This window comes from Macaca fascicularis, chromosome 7 (assembly GCF_037993035.2).
Source record: "Macaca fascicularis isolate 582-1 chromosome 7, T2T-MFA8v1.1".
Lineage (NCBI taxonomy): Eukaryota > Metazoa > Chordata > Mammalia > Primates > Cercopithecidae > Macaca > Macaca fascicularis.
The window spans coordinates 140,590,771-140,606,018 of record NC_088381.1 but is presented as its reverse complement, the minus strand read 5'-3'; the positions used below and the strand labels follow the sequence as shown (position 1 = coordinate 140,606,018).

Below are 15,248 nucleotides of genomic sequence, written 5' to 3'. Positions count from 1 at the left end.
GAGGAGGAAGGAGGAGCAGGAGAAGGAAGAGGGGGAAGTTCACTATTGATGGAACATTCTATAGTGGGTAAATACTGTTGCAGAATGGGGAACATTGCATGGGGATGGTCATATAGAGCAGAACCCAAAACCATGACACGAAACTGCCCTCATCCTCAGCTAAAGATCTGCCTTTTATCCTGAAATATGGAAACTATGGAGTGAGTCTCAGAATGCAATGAAAATGCATAAAGGTTTGGACAAAGATTTTTCAAGGAAGGACCACAGAGAGACAGGGTGGAGTCCATGCAGCCTAATTAGGTGACTGGGTCTGGAGGCAGATTGAGTTCAAGGCTGGGCTTTGCCTCTTACCAACTGTGTGATATCAAGCAAGTTCGCAACCTCTACAAGCAACACTGCTCTCATCTGTAAAATGGGTTAATAACTGTGCTCTTGGGTGTAGTGGGGATTGATATGTAGCAGTAACAGCTGCTAAGTTTTGAATGTTTGCTGCTTTCCAAGCCCTCTGCATGTACACGGATGTACCAAAGCCCAGTCAGGCTCAGTCTGAGCCTGTCAACCACTAATAAGAATACAATGAGTGGGGGCCCTTGTCATGATTTCAGTGACATCTCGGAAAGATCATTCAGCTGCATTCTCATCCTGCTGTGTGGCTTTTGGTGATTACTTAACTTCTCTGGGTCTCGGGTGACTCATCTACCAAATGAGATGATTGAATTAGATGATCTGTAAGGTCTTTTCTAGCTCTAAAATGCTGTACAATTCTGGGAAATAACACTAATAAATAGGATTTATTTAGTGCTGCGAAGGCTAAGGGGGATACTAAAATATAAACTTCAACTTATATGATTATTATAAGTTTGAGGGATCGTGGCCAGCTGTTCTCTTTTGACTGAGGACAGGACATGAGGCAACACACGCTAATTGCTTTAAATTAGACATTTGGAAGACTTTTCTGACTTGGGAGAAAGAGTAATATGTCATCAGAGCAGGCTGTGGAGCTGCACACCCTGAACTCATTAAAGCAGACAGTTGGCTGTTTTTCTGACACTTACCTTAAATGTAACTTCATCACACAGGCCTTCCCTGACTCCCTGATCTAAGGTAGACCCCTCTACGTTTATTCTTTCACATTTCATTCTGTCGTTTTCCTCCATAGCACTTAAGACAATTCGTAATTGCATTTTGATTTTGTATTTAGCATTTAGTACCTGTCTCTTTGGATTGGAAGCCTCCTAAAGGCAGGGCCCGTCTTTATTTGGTTCGCCTCCTGTATCCCTAGTCCCAGCACAGTGGTGGTCACATGGCAGGTACTCAGTAAATATTTGTTGAATGAGTAGATGGATCCAGAGGTGGTTGATTTTGTGGTAGCGCTCCTTGATGGGAAGTGGATCCTTTGCTCTGCTTTTTAGGTAAGAAAAATCCCAAAGACTTTGTCTCTCAAGAGATTTTAGATGCTGTTTCTCCTTCCCACCTTCTTTTTCTGGGGGCTGGTCACCCACGGGTGTGCATTTGTTCAGTTTTAATAGATGCCCGCGTGCCCCTTCCTCGTAGATTGGTCAGACTCTCTCTGTTTCTGGTGGAGGAAATGGAAAGTGTAGGTAGGGTTCTGCTGGAGTCGGGATAGAGCCCAGTGGAGCAGGCTCGATGGTGCTGCTCCTTCCATTTGCCCCTGCAGATCCGTGCTTTTCCGTCTTCACCCTGCTTGGACCTCAGTAGGCTGTGTGAAGGGGCCTCGCTTCCCTTCTTGCTTCCATTTAAGGTTGGTGTGTGAGAGAGGATGCAGCAGGCTGATGCAGGATGGATGGAGAGAGTGGTTGGGCTGTTCCTTCCCTTGGTTCCTGGCCTCTGCAAGCCACAGCTCCTGTCCCGGGGCTCTGCTAATGGTGCTGTCTTTAGGTTCTTGCAAGCACTCTCCCTCTGTCCCTCCAAAAATAGCAGCAGTGGTCATGGCTCCTCCCCACCCTCACCCCTGCCCCAAACCCACCTGGGGTGCTTTACCTTGTTGGATGCCTTAATCTCCTCCCCCCATCTCTGTAAATAGTCCCTACACTAAACTCTCAATACCCCCACAAGGGCGGGCCATTCATCTCTCCTGTTTTCTAGGGCACCACTGCATCATAGTTCCTGCTCCCAGCTTACCTGGCACAATGGTAGGGACCACATATCAAATTGTGGCAGTGTGGGGGTATGAGGTGCAGGATCAGAGGAGAGGTTGAAGAAATATTTTGTAGTAAATCAGAATGATCACCTGTACCTTAGGTTGGTATGTTTAATTGAAAAAACAGCAGGGGATGGTGGCTCCTGCTTGTAAGCCCAGTGCTTTGGGAGGCTGAGGCAGACGGATTGCTTGAGGCCAGAAGTTTGAGGCTGCAGTGAGCTATGATAGTGCCACTGTACTCCAGCCTGGGTGACAAAGTAAGACCCTGTCTGTAAAAGAGAAAGAAAGGAAGAAAGAAAAGAAAGGAAGGAAGGAAAGAGGGAGGGAGGAAGGGAGAAAGGAAAGAAAGGAAAATAGAAAGAAAGGAAAGAAAGAAAGAAGGGAAGGAGGGAGGGAGAGAAAGGAAAGAAAGGAAGGAAGCAAAGAAAGAAAAGAAAGAAACACACCAGTTTCTGTGAGGTCAGGAGCTTGGGACACCTGGAGGAAGGGGTTCAGCTTCTCTACGGTCTCTCTTCTGGGCAGGGCTGGCTCGGGTTGCCACTTCTCTGCTGGCTTGGTGACCTCAAGCCCCAGGTAGCTGATCAAACTCCTGATACCTTCAGAAAAAAAGGTCGTGGTGTGCGGCCGTGCAGTGGCCACTCTGCTCATCCGGGGCCTGTGAGGCATTTGCCCTTGCTCCTTCTCTTCCCGTGGCTTTTGAGGCTCTCGTTTCCCCCTGGGTTGATGAGAATAGCCTCTCTGAGGCTGAACTAACTTTTCATGGAGGAAGCCAGAGCTGGGCAGCCAGCATGGCCATGAGGAGGTCATGGGGTTGCCAGACAAGAGCTGGGATAGGAGGGAATGAGCATACTTGGTTGCCAACATCGTGCATTGCTTGAGTTTTCAAAATACTTTAACGCAATTGAACACATTTCTCCTTACAAAACCACCTGTGGGGTTGGGCATTGTTATCCTCGCTTTGCGGATGTAGTGAGGGCTCCAGGCTCCCGACGCCTGCCTTGCCCGATGTCCTGGCTGGAGAGGCAGAAGCATGGCCATGTGAGCCCACATCCACCCCACACCCTTTCTGCTCTGGCTCAGCTTCCTCTGGGGGTGTGGGCGTGATCGGAATCTATCTCTGGATTATGAAATGGAGATGGAAAAGCTGGACGGGGCCCCAGTGTTCCTCTCCCTCCAGGAGTCCTCCTCAGGAGCCCTGGGCCCTGCGTGTCCTCCAGGACTGTCCCTCCTGCCCCGCCTGCTTCTAGTGGCCTGACCTGCCTTTCTATCTTTGTTTTTCAGAAGTGGAGCTTCCCCTGAAGAAGGATGGGTTCACCTCAGAAAGCACCACGCTGGAAGCCTTGCTCCGCGGCGAGGGGGTTGAGAAGAAGGTGGATGCCAGGGAGGAGGAAAGCATCCAGGAAATACAGGTATTCCCGCACTTGCTGGGGACCCCACAGAGGGTTCCTGTCTCCATACAGCTTCCAGAACTCCAGCACTGGCTTGGCTCCGGATCCTGCCCTCAAGGGCCGGGGCTGAGTCTCAGACTGCCTCGTTTCTATAGTGGCCAGGAAGCTCCCAAATTCTTTTCTGACTTAACCTATCTTCTGAAGGAGTCATTCATTGCCTTCACCTCGGTTCCCCTCCCTCTCTTCTGTCTATCTATCCAAAGTGAATTTGTTGAGCCTAGTGAACACAGGGACTGTGTGGGGTCCCAGAGACACAGGGTGGACAAAACAGTCTGAGTCCTTGTCCCCATGGAACCAAGAGTCCTTCATCTAGGCTTGAAATGTGGGAGTGTCTGCTCCAGCTAGGGCCATGTGACTCCGGCTCGCCTGCCCCCCACCCTCACACCCAGCCTCGCTGGTCCCCACGACTGCACACTCCCTTTCCCAGCGGCGCCCAGCCATTCCTCAAGCCCATGCAGTCTTCACCCTTCAGGCGGATGGCTGCTCTGTCCTCATGGGTCCCACCCTCTACCCATGCCACTTCTAAAACTCTCACTGAATGGGATTATAATGGTGCACACCTACCACCTCTTTTTCTTTTTTTTTTTTAAGACAGAGTCTTGCTCTGTCGCCCAGGCTAGAGTGCAGTGGCACGATCTCCATCTTGGCTCACTGCAACCTCTGCCTCCCAGGTTCAAGCGATTCTTGTGTCTCAGCCTCCCGAGTAGCTGGGATTACAGGCATGTGCCACCATCTGGCTGCTTTTTGTATTTTCAGTAGAGATGGGGTTTCACCATATTGGCCAGGCTGGCCTCGAACTCCTGACCTCAAGCGATCGCCTGCCTCAGCCTCCCAAAGTGCTGGGATTACAGGCATCAGTCACTGCACCCGACTTCACACCTACCATTTCTTATTTGTTATTTGTCCGGAATTCTCATTGTCTAATACAATGTTTGCCATGGAGTATTGTAATATGAATTAATCCTATTATGCAATAACAGCATTGGTAGTTAAATATTAAATTATTAAAATTAAATTGTATTTCTATTTAATTTATATTCCATATTAAATGTTTATATTTTATGCTATACCTATTGTGTATATTTAATATTCAATAAATTTATTAATTTATATACTAATTTATTGAAATATGATTAAATGCATAATAATGGAATAATACATTGCTAGTTGGCTTGGTAAGTTCCATCAAGCCAGGGGCGATGCTGTCATGCTCACCACTGTGTCCCCAGGGCCTTTCCCAAGCTGGATAGAGTTGAGTCTTGATAAAGGCATTGAATGAATCACAGAATTTGGCCTTCTCTGCCATTCCTGTGTTAAGATGAATTGTCAAGTCTTTTCCATTGAGTTGCCACAACATGGCTTATGTTTGTTCCTTCCTTTCCTTTCCATGAGCTGCAGCTGAAGATCCTCATTAACTGTCACCTTTATTTGTCTAAGGGACCTTGGAGTCATCTTTGACTCCTGCTTGTCTCTCACACCTGACATCCTGCTCATCAGGAGCCCTGGTGACTGTGCCTTCAACATAAGCCCAGTTCTCCCACATCCCCTCTCCCCACACCTACCATTGCTACCCTGGCCCAAGCTGCTGTCATCTTTTGTGTGGACTGCTGTGGTTGCCTTCTCAGTGATCTCCCTGCTAATGCTTGAGAGGCAGTCTTTAAAAAAATATTTTTTAATAGCAATTTTAGGTTCACAGCAAAATGAAGAGGAAGGTACAGAGATTTCCCATATACCCCTGGTATAGCCTCCCCCATAATCAACATCCTGCACTAGAGTGGCACATTTGCTATAATAGGTGAGCTGCACTGACTCATCGTATCACCCAGCATCCAAAGTCTGCATGACGGTTCACTCTTGGCGTTGTGCATTCTATGGGTTTGAACAAATGTGTAATGGCATCTGTCCACTCTTATGGTATCATACAGAAGTTTCACTGCCCTAAAAATCCTCTGAGCTCCACCTGTTCATCCCTCCCTTCATCCTAATGCCTGGCAACCACTGGCCATTTCCCCATCTCCATAGTTTTGCCTCTTCCAGGATGTCATATGCTTGGACTCACAGTATGTCGCCTTTTCAGACTGGCTTCTCTAACTTACTAACATTCATTTAAGGTTCCTTCATGTCTTTTCATGGCCAGATAGCTCATTTCTTTTTAATGCTGAATAGTGTTCTGTTGTCTAGATACATCACAGGAGAGGGAGCTTTTTAGAATTTAAGTCTATTCCTATCGTTCCTGTGCTCAGAACCCGCTACCGCCCCTGCTGTCAGAGAGTGAAATTCAGGGCCTTCTCCCCACTCTCTGACTCCATTCTTCCTCTTTTCCTCACCCGCTCCACTCCAGGCACAAGGATCTCCTTCTGCTCCTCCCAGAACACGCCAGGTTACCCCAGCCCTTGGGCCTTTGCCCTGGCCGTTTCCCCAGACGTCCACTTGCCTCTCACCCTCACCTTCTTCATTTTTTAGGTTTTATATTTTATTATTTACTTGTTGATTGATTTTTTTGAGACAGAGTCTTGCTCTGTTGCCCAGGCTGGAGTGAAGTGGCGCAATCTCGGCTCACTGCAACCTCTGCTTCTTGGGTTCAAACGATTCTCCTGCCTCAGCCTCCTGAGTAGCTAGGATTACAGGCGCCCGCCACCACCTCTGACTGATTTTTGTATTTTAGTAGAGATGGGGATTCACCGTGTTGGCCAGGCTGGTCCCAAACTCCTGACTGCAGGTGATCCACACACTTTGGCTTCCCAAAGTGCTGGGACTACAGGCGTGAGCCACAGTGCCTGGCCTTCCTCTTTTCTCAGAGATGTCCCTGACCGCGCTGCACTTCATCCCACACCCTCGCCCTGCCTGCCCCTGCCTCCCGTTTCCACTCTGCTTTTCTTGTTCTTTTCCATCACTCTTACCATCATCTAATGTGCTTTCTAATTTACATCATCTACTTACTTATTATGTTATTGTTTATGTCTGTTTACTTCCAGTAGAATGTAAACTCCTCGAGGGCAGGACCTGTTGCCAGTTTTGCTCCCTAATATCTCACAAGCACCCAAACAGTGCTTGGTGCTTGCCAGGTGCACCGTAAATATCTGTTGAATGGATGCATGAGGGAACAGATTCCAGGAATCGCCCTGTCCCCGGTTCTTCCTCTCTCTGACATGTCCTACTTTGTTAGCTGACCTTTTGTTCTAGAGTGAAACTCTGCTAAAAAACTGTTGTTTCCCACTAAATAAATCGAAAACGATGAGCGTGACCTTCCCAGGCCTGTCCTCTCCATTCCTAACCTAGTTTTCAGGCTTATTTTCCACTACTCCTTTCCCCCCTTGTTCTTCTGCCTTCTTCCCTCCATGCCATTGGTCCCGCTGTGCCCTTTATCTGGCATGCCTTTTCTTCCGTCTCCATCTGTACAAATCCCAGTCATCTTTTAGGCTCAGCCCCAGTGCCACCTTCCCCATCAAGCCTTTCTTGATCTCCCCCCCAGCCACAGGGATCTCTTCTTGCCTTTGGTGTTTAAGCCACCTACTGCTTTCTTCCTCGTGTGTGTGTATGTGACTTTCAGATTTTGAAGTCAAGGTCTGTCATCTGTGTGTTACTTGCTAGAGTATTTTTTTGCTCAGTTCATGTAATTTGACAGAATCAGTGAATGGGGCAGAGCCATTGCCCAGAGCCTTGATGCTCTGGGGACACGGGTCCCTTTCCCTTTAAAGCTGGTGGTGGGCTTGAGTTCTTCTCATGCAGCACTGGGCTGGTGCTGTATTGTCTTCATCACGCCACCATCATCTCAGATGTAAACTGAAGGTCTGCTGCGTGTACCGCATGGGTCTGCTGTGCTAGAAGACAAAGCCAGGACCAGAAGTCAAATGAGTTTAGTGTTTTTATTGACTTTGCATTATTAAAATACCCACGTAGAGAATGGATTATGCTTTTTCATTCATTCATTCATTCATTTGACCAAAGTTTCGTGACGGATTCCTCTGTGCAGGCACCGTGCTGGGTGCTGGGGACATAGAGACCGAGAGTGACCTGTCCACTCCACTCATATTCTAATGTGACACACAGGCAGGAAGCAAGGAATACAAGTAAAATAATTGCATTTTAGGATAAAATCCATGAGAACAAACAGTATGAAGATTCAGTATCAGAGTAGAGTTCCTGAGGAAGATGAAGATTTTTTTTTTTTTTTGAGACAGAGTCTCGCCCTGTCACCCAGGCTGGAGAGCAATGGCGTGATCTCAGCTGACTGCAGCCTCCACCTCTCAGGTTCAAACGATTCTCTGGCCTCAGACTCCTGAGTAGCTGGGATTACAGGTGCCCACCACCACGCCCAACTATTTTTTGTGTTTTTAGTAGAGACAGGGTTTCACCATATTGGCCAGGCTGGTCTCGAACTCCTGACCTTCTGATCCGCCCGCCTCGGCCTCCCAAAGTTCTGGGATTACAGGTGTGAGCCACCATGCCTGGTTGAGTTGAGGGGTTTAACCTCAACCCTATGGGATGAGAAGAGTCAGGAAAGTGATGGTCCTGGGGAAGAGCTTTCTGGGCAGAGAAGCAGTGGGTGTGATGGCCCCAAGACAGGCCAGAGCTGGTTTTGTTGAAAGAACAGAAGACCTGTGTGGCCGGAGTATTGTGCCAGGGAGAAAAGAGCCCAGGACTTCGACAGGTGAGCCGAGACCAGACCACCCAGTTCCCACAGGACAGGGAAGTGGCTTTTGGTTCCATGTGATATAAAGAAGGAAGCCATTTGGAAGATTTTGATCAGGGCTGTGAATTTATATTTCATAAAGATCCTGTTGCCTGCTGCGTGGAGAAGAGATTGGATGCAGGGCCAGCAATGGAAGGGGGGAAATCAGGAGATTTTTGCAGTATTCCAGGCCAGAGATAATGTAGTCTTTAAAAAGGATTTTTTTTTTTTTTTTTTTTAAACACAACCACAAACCACTGTTATCACCATAAAGACTGTTTAGAGTAACAGGGAGAAAAGTTATTTTAAAATGTGTTTATTTTCCAGATAATGTCCTTGGACAAGGAATGCATGTCTGTTACTGGGGGGGTCAGCTGACTTTGTAGTTGGACACCCCGCCCCCGTCCCCGACTCCTGATACAGGACTGCCCCTCCACTTCCTGAGCTCTGAAACAAGCTTTGTTTGTTAGAAACGCCTGGCTCCTCCTGAATTATGTCGAGAGGCTTCTGGTGACAGGGCCGCATCGCAGGAAATGCAGACACATTGGGTCTGCCGCCATCACATCCGAGGCCTGCGGCGTAGACACAGACTTTAGAGTCACAGGGAAGCTGATGGCAGAGGGAGGATGGAGCCTCAGGGAAAAGAGAAGTCAGTTTACTCCCAGACATGGAGGCCGTGTGGCACTCTGGGGACTAGCTCAGCTGCCCCCACCAGTCTTTCACCTTCCAACCCAGAGTCCATATTGCGGGTAATAAATACCCTTATAATGAAAAATGAGAGTCGGAGTTGTACCGAGATGCCAGAGGCAATGACCTTTAAATTTGAGGCACTTGGAACTTACCATGATTAAGTGACTTCAAGACCTGGAAAGTTTGCAAGATGGTTCTACGAACAGCAACAACGGTCATAACCAGACCTTATATTTATACTGTGTCTTTGCCCCAAAGGCTGCAGAGCATTTGACCTGTCACTCTCTCGGTCGGCTTTTGTTAGTGTTCCTGCCTTCAGGTCAGGAACTCAAGAGACTTATACTGTGAATGGGGGCTGATATTTCCTAGTTGTGGGCCAGAGGTCATGTCCGGCAGACAATGCTCTTTCTCTGTTAGATGGTTAAGGCTGGCCCAGAGACCAGTTAAATGCTGTCAGCTGGTGGCTTCCCAAATAAACTTAGTAGAGAAGTCAAAAAAGAATTTACTAGACCTGTTTTGAGTTATTTGGATGGATTGGCTGACTAGAAGTGTCCTGATTCCAGTGATTTAGAGCAGAACATTCTAGCCAGGGGAGAGTGGTAGAAGATCGCTGCCTGGTGGCTCACCCCGGGCTCCCTGCTTTGAGGACAGGCCAGAGGTGTCATCCAGCAGGCGGCTTAAACAGCGATGGTTATGACGACGGTGTAGTGCGTGCCGCTCTCTCAGCCTTCTCACCATGTTTGTGATCTTTGACATCACCACAAGGAAGAGGAGATGGGGTTACCCTGTGTAATATGGTAGCTGTTCCCCTTACTAGCTCCATCTTATGCCATCTCTCCTTGAGCCACTGAGCACTGGTCACACTGGCCTTTCTGCTCCCTGGACAAGCCACACTCCTCTGCCTGCCTCAGGGGGTTTGCTTATGCTGTTTCCTCTGCCTAGACCCTTTTCCCTGCCTCCCCTCTGTCCTCATTCACAAGGCCAGCCTTTGCTCATCCTCCACATCTCAACTCCCTCAGCTCACATCCTCATGTAGGCCTCCCCTGGCCCACAGATTAGGGAAAACTCCCTCCTAACACCGTCTCATAGTACTTTGAACTTGCCTACCACTGTTTTGAGAAGAGTTGTAATTATATGATAATATATGCACATTATTTAAATCTGTCTTCCCTTCCCTAGACTGGAAAGTCCATTTGGGGCTGGGACTGTAGCCATTTTGTAGCTTACCTAGCATGGAGCCTGCCGTGTAGTCAGCACTAGATAAATGCTTTAGATAGAATGAATGAATTCCTATTGTATAATTGGGGAAACTGAGGCATGAAGAGATGATGACTTGCCCTAGATCACACAGTGAGCCCATAAAGAATCCCCCAGGTGGCCAGGTGTGGTAGCTCACCTGCATGGTATGCCTGTGATCCTAGCACTTTGGGAGGCTGGAGTGGGAGGATCACTTGACCCCAGGTGTTCGAGATCAGCCTGGGCAACATAGTGAGACCCCCATCTCTACAAAAAAAGCCAGGCATGGTGGCATGTGCCTGCAGTCCCAGCTACTTGGGAGGCCAAGGTGGGAGGATTGCTTGGGCCTGGGAGGTTGAGGCTGCATTGAGCCATGATTGTGCCACTGCACTCCAGCCGGGCCAATAGAGTGAGTCCCTGTCTCAAAACAAAAACAAACAAACAAAAAAAACGAAAAAAAACCCAAAAAACTCTCTGGGCCCCCTGACACGGAGCCCAGTGAGCTCCATGCCCTTTCCTTCTTTTCCTACTCCCACTGTGGGGCTGGGTCCTCTGCCACAGTCTTTTATCCCTCCCTTAAACCCAGAGGAACACATCCTACCTCCTCCCCTCCTCTGAAGGGAGGGATGTGCTTAGGCCCCTACATGGAGAGTATGCCAGATTACATCTTGGAATTGTCAGCCACCGTACTGAGAAATGAATGGGAAACGCTGAGCCGATGAACCTGACCTTGCTTTGGTCATGGCTTCACTGGATAATCTGGAGCACTCAAAACTGTTTTCGGCCTCAGCGTATTCACCTGCAAAATGGAAACTGGATTCTATGTTGCAGTGTGGCTGGCAGGCTGCTGGAGAGAGATAATTTCAAATTCATGATCTTTAAGCTCCATGACAAGTCGGGTACTAAATAAAAGTCTATTTTTCTAGAAAAAAAAAGCAGTGGTTTATTATGAACAGCACATTGGTGTTCAATCTGGTCAGATGAACAGGAAGTTACTTGTTTTCATCAGACAGGGCAGGGTTCCAGAATGGCAGGGAAAGGAGAAACATTTTCATATTTCTGAGGTGGCCCTTTGGGAACAAAAAGAAACATTACATTTACAAAAGTAAGTTTTGATAAAACATTTTGGCCCCACAGAGAAAAGGACCCCTACCAGCATAGTCTCTTGTTCGAAAGCTCTTCTTGGGCAAAAAGAATGGAAAAAGGTCCGTGTTCTGGGAGGACTTGTCTGGAAGGGGCCCAAGGGCTTAGGAGAGCCTTGGTAGTGCCAAGAGTTCAAACTCCAAGCAGCATTTTGGAGGCCCAACTGCCCAAGCAAAGGCAGTGTCTTCACTTTGTTAAAAAATAATAACAAACCGGAACACTCTGAAAATTACCCTCTGATGGTTTTTCCCTTTGCATTCTGCTTCTCACCTTTTCCATTTTTTTTTTTTTCCATTTCAGAGGGTTTTGGAAAATGATGAAAATGTAGAAGAAGGGAATGAAGAAGAGGATTTGGAAGAGGATATTCCCAAGCGAAAGAACAGGACTAGAGGACGGGTAAGTTGGGGATGACACGAGCGAGGAAAGAGGTGAGGGAGGCTGGGGTGCCCGGCCAAATACTGATCTCCACTGCAGCTGGATGGAGATCATAGCCATGGTCTGACATGGAGAACGCTCAAAGAAGAAAACTCCACAACAGCTCTGATCCCAAGAGGGAGGAGAGGAGGCAGATGGGGTGCCCTGAGTGGGTGCTGAGGTCTGGGGAGGGCTGAAGGGTGGGATCAGGGTGAGGGTGGAAGATGAGGAGAATGTGCCTGTTGTCACCACTGCTCGGTTACTAAAGAAGGCTGGACATTTCCTGCCTTGTCCCTGGCTACCCCAGAATGATAGAGTCAGGATACCTGCTTTCGGGTTATGCTTCACTAGGCAGAGTAGAAGTTTCCTGGGGTAGCAGGGGACTGCAGCTGGTGGCTCCCACTGGGTTTGGCATGAGCTCTGGAGACTTGAGACCATCCCAGGGGTCCTGGGATGGGACAAGAAAAAAGCCAGAGCCTGCGGAAGGGCAGAGGGGAAACCGAGGTGGAAGTAATAAAAACAAGAGAGTGGTCAGGCACTTCCAGGCATTCAGGTTGAATCTAGAGTTCACGCCCGAAGGGGCTTTCTGTGGTGGCTGTCAGGGGTCTGCAAGGGCATGTGACAATAAGCAGGTGGAGGGGGACCTCCAGAAGTAAACTGCTGCTGTCCACCTGGAGAATTAACTCTCAGGCTTGAGGATCTCACCCCTTCAGGCTCTTGGCAGGACTCTTAGCCCTCCCATGGATAAGCACTTAGTCCTGGGCGTTCGGTGGGTTTGCGGCCAATCATCATCATGGCAGGGCTCTCCACTCTCATAGTTCTCATGCCTCAGCAGACATTAGTGTCACCGAGAGAGCTTACTGAATGCAGATTCCCAGGACCCCACTCAGAAATTCTGCTTTAGGAGCTCTGGGGCAGGGCTTTATACTGTATTAGAAGCAAGTTCCCAGGCGGCCGCTGCACGTGGGCCAGTGCTGCGCACACTGAGCTGAGATGCCCAGCCTGTCGCCGTGTGGGGCTGTGCAGCCTGTGCAGGGGCTGGGCGGGCAGCTCTCTGATGGTGCACCTCTGGTACAGCTGGGACCAGCCTCGTCACTTAGCAAGATTTCGGCTATCTTGGCTTGTCTCTTCTTTTCTCCTACTTTTCGTTGATTTATGTTTGTTTGATTTTTTTTCCTGGAGTATTTGAAAACAAGTTCTAGACATCTTATCATTTAACTGGCACATATCTCAGTGTGTATCTCTAACAGATATCATTATCATACTCAATAAAATAATAGTTATAATTCCTACTATCTAGTCCCTTATCATTTCCCCCTTTGTCAAAAAATGCCATTTTATAGTTGGTTTGTTTGAAACTTAAGTCTCTCGGATTCCACAGCATACCTCTTCTGTATTCTCTTCCGTATTGCACCCCACCACACACATTTTTTTTTCTCCATGCCATTAATTTGTTGAAGAATTTGGGTTGTTCGTCTTGTGGAACTTCTCACATTCTAGAAGTGGTGGGAGGGTGGTGTTTAATGTCTTCTCCATCCTCTGCGTTTCCCGAAAACTGGTAGTTTGATCAGAAACTTGCTTAGATTCAAGGTGTGTGTGTGTTTGTGTGTGTGTGTTTATGTGTGTGTATGTGTGTGTGTTTGTGTGTATTTGTGCATGTGTGTGTTTGTGTATGTGTGTGTGTGTATGTGTGTATGTGTGTGCTTGTGTATGTCTGTGTGTTTGTGTTTGTGTGTTTGTGTGTGTGTGTTTATGTGTGTGTATGTGTTTGTGTATGTGTATTTGTGCGTGTGTGTGTTTGTATGTGTTTGTGTGTGTATGTGTGTGTATATTTGTGTATGTGTTTGTGTGTATGTGTGTGTATGTATTTGTGTATGTCTGTGTGTTTGTGTTTGTGTGTTTGTGTGTGTGTGTATGTGTGTGTATGTGTTTGTGTATGTGTATTTGTGCGTGTGTGTTTGTATGTGTTTGTGTGTGTGTATATATATGTGTGTGTTTGTGTATGTCTGTGTGTGTTTGTGTGTGTGTTTGTGTGTGTATGTGTGTGTGTTTGTGTGTGTGTTTGTGTATGACTGTGTGTGTTTGTGTTTGTGTGTGTGTTTGTATGTGTTTGTGTGTGTATATATATTTGTGTGTGTGTTTGTGTGTGTATGTGTTTGTGTGTGTATGTGTGTGTTTGTGTGTGTGTTTGTGTATGTCTGTGTGTGTTTGTGTTTGTGTGTGTATGTGTGTGTATGTGTTTGTGTGTGTGTTTGTGTATGTGTGTGTGTTTGTGTGTGTGTGTTCGTGTGTGTGTTTGTGTGTGTATGTGTGTGTGTGTTTGTGTTTGTGTGTGTGTTTGTGTGTGTTTGTGTGTGTGTTTGTGTATGTCTGTGTTTGTGTTTGTGTGTGTGTGTATGTGTTTGTGTGTGTGTTTGTGTATGAGTGTGTGTTTGTGTGTGTGTTCGTGTGTGTGTTTGTGTGTGTGTTTGTGTGTGTATGTGTGTGTGTGTTTGTGTTTGTGTGTGTGTTTGTGTGTGTTTGTGTGTGTGTTCGTGTGTGTGTGTTCGTGTGTATGTGTGTGTATGTGTGTGTGTGTTTGTGTTTGTGTGTGTGTTTGTGTGTGTTTGTGTGTGTGTTGTGTATGTGTGTGTGTGTTTGTGTGTGTGTGTTCGTGTGTTTGTGTGTGTGTGTTTGTGTGTGTGTGTTTGTGTTTGTGTGTGTGTTTGTGTGTGTCTGTGTGTGTTTGTGTGTGTGTTTGTGTATGTCTGTGTGTGTTTGTGTGTGTGTGTGTATGTGTTTGTGTGTGTGTTTGTGTATGTGTGTGTGTTTGTGTGTGTTCGTGTGTGTGTTTGTGTGTGTGTGTTTGTGTGTGTATGTGTGTGTGTTTGTGTTTGTGTGTGTGTTTGTGTGTGTTTGTGTGTGTGTTTGTGTGTGTGTTCGTGTGTGTGTTTGTGTGTGTATGTGTGTGTGTGTTTGTGTTTGTGTGTGTGTTTGTGTTTGTGTGTGTGTTGTGTATGTGTGTGTGTGTTTGTGTGTGTGTGTGTTCGTGTGTGTGTTTGTGTGTGTGTGTTTGTGTGTGTGTGTGTTTGTGTTTGTGTGTTTGTGTGTGTTTGTGTGTGTGTTTGTGTATGTGTGTGTGTGTTTGTGTGTGTGTGTTCATGTGTGTGTGTTTGTGTATGTGTGTACAGATATTTCTTGCGGGGAGGCAAAAATCCTTCCTAGGCGGTGATGGGTTCTTCTCGTATCACATCAGGGGCATATCCTGTCCAGTTCTGCTTTGAGTGGTGTTTCAGTTGATGAGTAGATTTGAGTGTTGTCAGCCTGATCTCTCCCTTATACAGTTCCTCATCAAGTTTTTACTTAATGATTTTTGCAGCCATTGCTAAACTGGCCTAGACCCATTCATGGAGGGGAGGGTATTAAAAAGAAAATCGAAATCCATTATTAAAGGAGACTTTTGAGCTTGGACTTCCTGGGCCTTTTGTGAACTCCCAAAGAGCTG

At 47.2% G+C, this 15,248-nt stretch overlaps 1 protein-coding gene across 4 annotated transcripts in view; it reads left to right on the top strand.

Annotated features, from left to right (window-relative positions):
* Positions 1-15,248, top strand: part of DPF3 (double PHD fingers 3) — a 286,943-nt gene that overhangs the window by 160,056 nt on the left and 111,639 nt on the right. For all 4 annotated transcript variants that reach the window (XR_006699607.3, XR_010588540.2, XM_045396660.3 and 1 more), the window contains exons 4-5: positions 3,443-3,570; positions 11,651-11,746. Coding sequence is in view for 2 of the 4 variants with exons in the window: in XM_045396660.3 (XP_045252595.1) it covers positions 3,443-3,570; positions 11,651-11,746 (224 nt within the window). In the remaining 2 variants the exon portion in view is untranslated. The remainder of the gene's footprint in view (positions 1-3,442; positions 3,571-11,650; positions 11,747-15,248) is intronic.